Source organism: Lepus europaeus, chromosome 10 (assembly GCF_033115175.1).
Source record: "Lepus europaeus isolate LE1 chromosome 10, mLepTim1.pri, whole genome shotgun sequence".
Classification (NCBI taxonomy): Eukaryota; Metazoa; Chordata; class Mammalia; order Lagomorpha; family Leporidae; genus Lepus; species Lepus europaeus.
In genome coordinates this window covers 97,048,696-97,054,695 of record NC_084836.1, presented here as the reverse complement: position 1 = coordinate 97,054,695, position 6,000 = coordinate 97,048,696, and the positions used below count along the sequence as shown (strand labels likewise).

Below are 6,000 nucleotides of genomic sequence, written 5' to 3'. Positions count from 1 at the left end.
GAAAGGGAGACGCTTCGCGGCTGCTCCCCTGCCCGCCGTCCCGTGCAGAGGGCGAACACGAAAATCTCGCGCCAGCAGCAAACCCAAGCATCCAGCGCTCAAGGACCAGGATCTTCGCGCCGCGCCGCGCCCACGCACGCACGCACGCGCGCTCCGCCCCGCCCACGCGCAGCTCTGGCCCCGCCCTCAGGATTGACCGCACGAGCCACCGTCCACACAGCCCCGCCCCGCACGGCCAGGCGAAGCGGAGCCGGCCGTGTGGTGTGTGTGTGTGTGAGTGAGTGTGTGTGAGTGTGTGTGTGAGTGTGTGTGTATGTGTTCGCGGGGCGCCGTCTCAGCCCCGGGAAGATGGTGGCGGCGGCGGCGGCGACTGAGGCGAGGCTGAGGTGGAGGACGGCGGCGACGGCAGCGCCCGCGGGCAGGAACGGCGGGCGGCACCGGGGCTGGGACGTGACCGCGACTGGGAGGCCGGGGTCGGGGGCCGGGCTGCGCCTCCCGTGGTTGCTGTCGCCGTCGCTGCCGCCGCGGCTACTGCTGCTGTTGCTCCTGCCGGTACTGCTGCTGCTACTGCCTTCGGAGGCCGAGGCCGCGGCGGCGGCAGCGGCGGTGTCGGGCTCCGCTGCAGCCGAGGCCAAGGAATGTGACCGGCCCTGTGTCAACGGCGGCCGCTGCAACCCTGGCACCGGCCAGTGCGTCTGCCCCACCGGCTGGGTGGGCGAGCAATGCCAGCACTGCGGGGGCCGCTTCAGGTGAGTGGGGGGTGGTGGTGGAGGGTCGGGCCCAGCCGGAGGCGGGAGCTGAGGGGCGCCGGTGACGGCCCCAGACCAGAGGCGCGTGCTGCAAAGAAAGTGGGGATGGGAGGGCTGCCCCACGATGTGGGAGGGCCATTTGTTTCCGGGGAGATCATCATCTCTGGCCTGGGGTCTTCCTGTTGTGTAGGGTGAAAGAGTACGGTTAGGAGTGGGGAGCTGCCCAGAGGGATTTGGATGTTGTGGGCTAGATTGGAAAAATGTTTAGGGTCCCCAAGAATATCAAAGCCCATCTCTGAAACTAGGTCTATTTCGGATAAATGAGATATCGGGAAAAAAAAAGTGAGTGAGCCTGTACTTCAACACATTCTGTTAACATCCCCGTGTGCCCTAGGGCCTGATAGGTTCCCCAACTGATTGAAGATTTGGGTTTCTTAAGATACTGGACCCTTGAAACGATTTGTTGGCTGGATGGAGATGGAAGGGAGAGGATAGCAGTGTGAGATTTGGGGGATGGAAGAACTAGTGGCTGGTGGCTAAAGGAAAGTGAAGAAGCCAACCCTTTGAAGCTCACTGGATGTAGCAGAGTAGAACAGGTTCTGTCAGGGAGTGAGGATGGAAGGAGATTCCTGTTCGCCCTGGTTTCTGGGCAATATGGAGTTCCAGTTTGGAGCAGAACCTCTTAGAGATCATTAATTAATTAATTAGCAGTTATCTGTTATTTGCTTCAATTGTGCAAGGCTTTCTGGATAATACACTCAAACAAATAGATTAGCCAGACTTTGGCCTACTCCACAAGGAGTTTGGAATATACCAGGAGAAAGATATGCACACAGATAACCCTAGTCATAAGGGTTACAGAGTCATTCATGCCTGTGGTGGTTACTTACTGCACTTTTTCCATGTCTGATCAGCAAGAGCGGGGAAATGTGGTGACCAAGACAGACAAGATCCCTGCTTTCATATTTTAGTGGGAGTGACAGGCTGCTTACTAATAAAAGAGTCAAAGAAATGAACAGGGTAATTTTAGATATTGGTAAATGCTATGAAAATAAAAATGGGGTGAGCTGATAGAGAATTATAGCTGCCAGTGACTTTAGGAGGTCTCTCTGAAGTTAAAGTGACATTTGATCTGAGAATAGGAAGAGGCAGTGAACCTATAGGATTTAGTGTGGAGAGGTTGTAACTAGCTAGGGGGTGCGAGGGAGATTTGAGGAAGAGATAATCATGGATTTGAGTATTGGAGACTAAGGATTTGGAAATATTACACAGGGGGAAAAATTCCAGATGGGAGGGAGGATGCAAACAAAATTTTGTTGCTACCTCTGTGGAAGAGAGTTGTGAGAGAAGTTTGAAGTGGTAAAATTGTAGACTCAAGTAATGTCAGATCTTCCAGGGAACTCAGTGTTGAGAAGTCGAGTTTTATGGATGGAGAAACCAAGTGACTTGAGGACCAGTCAAAGGTGGGGCTGGTTTTGTAACTTAATTAGGGTGTTCTGGTTTATGAATCACATTAATATGCACATATTTGTTGAGCACGCCTCTGAGAGTGGTAAGCAAGACAAACACAGTTCTGGGCTTGGGGATGGGTAGGATCATGGCAGGCTGGAGAGAGTGTGGGTGGCTGAAGAGGGAGAATGAAGGGGAGCACAGCAGGACTGCAGAGATAGGCAGGGGCCAGGGCGAGTGGAGACCTGCCAGTCGAATTGAGGCTTTCAACCTTTAGTCCAACAGCAGTGGAATGGCTTACATAGTTTACTCTTGTTTTCATGACATTGTGGGCTTTTACATTGAGGGGTCAGAGCTGGAGTGGACTTTAAGGTAAGGCCAGAGCATTTTGAATGTAAGGAGCTTCCAAGATCAAGTGAATGGATGGTTGGCTCAGATGAGAGTTCTTCATGTTCTGAAAATCCATGACAATGTGGCAGGGCAGAGGGGCCATAGCAGGGTCAGTCTTGGGGTCTTCCTGTTGTACTTTTTCACGTTACACAACAGGAAGACCCCAGCAAGATCAGTCTATCTGTGATGTTCAGAGTAGGTAGGCTCACTTTGAGCATGAGAGGGGATGGGAAGCCAGGTGAGATCTGTTGGCCTGGGTTAGGACAGTGATAGAGCTGGAGATGGCAGAGGGTGTGAAGGCAGGGATGGATTCTGCATGGTGTTGTAGAGGCAAAATGAGCAGGTCTTTAAGAAACTGGTTTACTGTTGGGAAGAGAGAGTAGGATGATGAGGAAAATAAAACTAGATATTATTTTGGGTGATGGAGAGGACAACACTGCCAGTAACAGTCACAGGGACACAGGAGGAATGGATCTGAGACGAGTTCAATCCTACACACACTGAGTTTGGGATGCTCTCAGGGTGTGCACCTGGCTGATGTTAATGCTGAAGCCATCTATGAGGGAGATCGCCATGGGGAGAGAGAGTTCTGAGTGTCCCCATGGGCAGTCCAGAGGATTGGAGAAGAGCTACTTATGGGGCACAGAGAGTTGAAACTGGTTGTCTCAAAATGATGTCATATGTGAGGGAAGGGACTCCCCTAGTTATTGTGGTTATTCCTTTGAGTTTGTACCAGCTGTTATCTGTGATGTTTTCACGAGTGAGCAGTTATGACTTTGGTCTTGGTGATACCATTATATTTTGTGGGCTTCTGGAATGGAAGTAGGAGGAACTTACGTCTCTGGTCTTTTAAAAAGACTTGTATTAAATTTTTAGTTGGAGGATTTTTTTGGGTGAAGAATGAAATGTTGGTTTCGATCATAGTGGTGTGTGTGTGTGTATATATATATATATATATATTTAAATATTTATTTGAAAGGCAGAGTTATAGAATGAGAGAGGGAGAGAGAGACAGAGAGATATCTTCCATCTGCTGGTTCACTATTCAAATGGCTACAATGGCTAGGGCTGAGCTAGGCCAGAGCCAGGAGCCAGGAGCGTCATCTGGGTCTCCCAAATGGTTGCAGGGGCCCAAGTGCTTGGGCTTTCCCCCGCTGCTTTCCCAGGCACATTAGCGGGGAACTGGATGGGAAGTAGAGCAGCTGGAACTTGAAAAGGTGCCTGTACGAGATGTTGGTGTCACTTAACCCTCTAAGCCACATGCTGGCTCCAAGTGGTATGTATCTTGATGTAGTTTACACACCTCTTTTCATTTAACTAAAAGGTATTAAATGAATTCCTTTCTGGTTTAGAATAGCATTAAGATTGTGTATTTTTAAAAATTTTTAGATCTGTAGACCCTGTCTCATAATTGCCATTATAGGTCTTTTTCATTAATTGAAAGGAATGTAGGATAGCAAAGGGATTAGACTTCACTAAAGTTGTCACTGCGTGTGTACTGTGTGCCAGGGACTTGGCCGGGCATGTTCATGTGTATTTTACTGTTTATTCCTCAGGACAACTTGAGGATATGATACAAAATTTGGGTTATTGTATGGTTGTAAGTTAGCCAATTTTTTTCCTAATGAAAGTTGCTTCAGAAATGATTAATTACAGAGAATAAGGTTAATGGTGTCAGTTCAGCAAAAATAACTATAAATCTTTGGTGTATTATTTGTAAGACAGTACCATTTTCATTCATTTTTATGTGAATCTTCATTACTCAGAGATCTTTTTTTTTCTACTTATGACATCACCATTGAAGTTTTTCTTTGGAGCACAAATATATCCCACCAAGTTACAGATACTAAGCTCATTTATAAAATTAATATGTATTCAGTTTTATGAAGTTCTTGCTATGCAGAACTTCTGGGAGGATGGAATAGAATAACCTAGTGACTTGTAGCCTTGTAGCTACCCAAGAAAAGCAGAGGATATAGCCATCTTTTGAGCTTCTGTTTTGTGCTGTGTGCGTGCTGTAATAGTAGTAGTAGTTGTCATAGCAGCAGCAGCAACCATTGCTCCATTTTTTCCAAGCATTATGTCCAGCACCTTCTAGAAATGATCCCTTTTACTCCTTAGAGTGAAGTTCTTACCATTTCATAGATGGGTAAACTGAAGGTTGGAGGTAATGAATAACTTGCCCAAGGTCACAAAATTTGTACAAAGTTGGGATTTGAACTCAGGCCTTGTTTAATTTCCAACCTCTTCTCTTTTCATTGTACCATTTGGCCTCATTTTTCCTGAGCCTAGTCACCCTTTGTGATCATTTTGGAAGGGCTGACCCAATTCCAAAAAACACTTTGAGATAAAAAGGAAGGAAATAGATTTTTACAATAGGCAAGTTAGTATGCAAAAAACCTGAATTTATCTGGCTGCTGGTAGGCCATAAATAGCTTTCTAACTAATGTAATGAAAATTCTGGAAAATAATTAGAAGAAAGAAAAAGGTAAAACTTTTTTTTTTTTTTTTGTATAGTACTTATTCTAAGGGGTATTAACTTCAAAAGCTCCAAATTTATTATGTTCATGAGTCCAGTTTAGGCTTGTTTGCTTTCCCTAGTAGAATAAACTGCATGAGGACAGGATTTTTTTTAAAGATTTGTTTATTTATTTGAAAGAGTTATACAGAGAGAGGAGAGGCAGAGAGAGAGGTCTTCTATCCGATGGGTCACTCCCCAGTTGGCCATAATGGCCAGAGCTACACTGATCCGAAGCCAGGAGCCTCCCCCAGGTTTCCCACATGAGTGCAGGAGCCCAAGAACTTGGGCCATCTTCCACTGCTTTCCCAGGCCACAACAGAGAGCTGGATCGGAAGTGGAGCAGCTGGGACTTGAACCAGCACCCATGTGGGATGCTGGCACTGCAGGCGGCAGCTTTACCCCCTACGCCACAGCACCAGCCCCAAGGACAGGATTTTAAAGTTTTGTTTTGTTCACTGTTATATTTCCCAACCCAGAATTATTCCTAGAACATAGTGCTCAATACATATTTGTTTAAAGAAGGAATGCAGGGACAGATTTTGGTGCAGCAGACTTGCCACTTGGGATGCCCACATCTCGTTTTGGCAGAGTTCTTGGTTTGAATCCTGGCCACCCTGCTTCCCATCCAGCTTCTTGCTAATATTTGGATCCAGCATTCCTGCTAGTGTGTGTTCCCTGGGAGGCAACAGATGATGATGACCTAAGTACTTGAGTCCCTGTCATCCATGTGAGAGACCCAGATTGACTTCCAGGCTCTTGGATTTGCCTTGTCCCAGCCCTGGCTGTTGTAGGCATTTGGGGAATGAATCAACTTTTGGAATCTATCTCTGCTTTTCAAATAAAAAATGAAAATAAATAAATAGGTTTAATAAAGAAGAAATGCAATTTTAT

General features: G+C 46.9%; 1 protein-coding gene across 2 annotated transcripts in view; it reads left to right on the top strand.

Moving 5' to 3' along the window:
- Window positions 1-214: 214 nt before the first annotated feature.
- The window catches only part of ATRN (attractin), a 169,182-nt gene continuing 163,396 nt past the window's right edge, over window positions 215-6,000 (top strand). For both annotated transcript variants that reach the window (XM_062203932.1, XM_062203931.1), the window contains exon 1: window positions 215-749. In XM_062203932.1, the coding sequence (XP_062059916.1) occupies window positions 349-749 (401 nt within the window). In that variant the 5' untranslated portion in view covers window positions 215-348. The remainder of the gene's footprint in view (window positions 750-6,000) is intronic.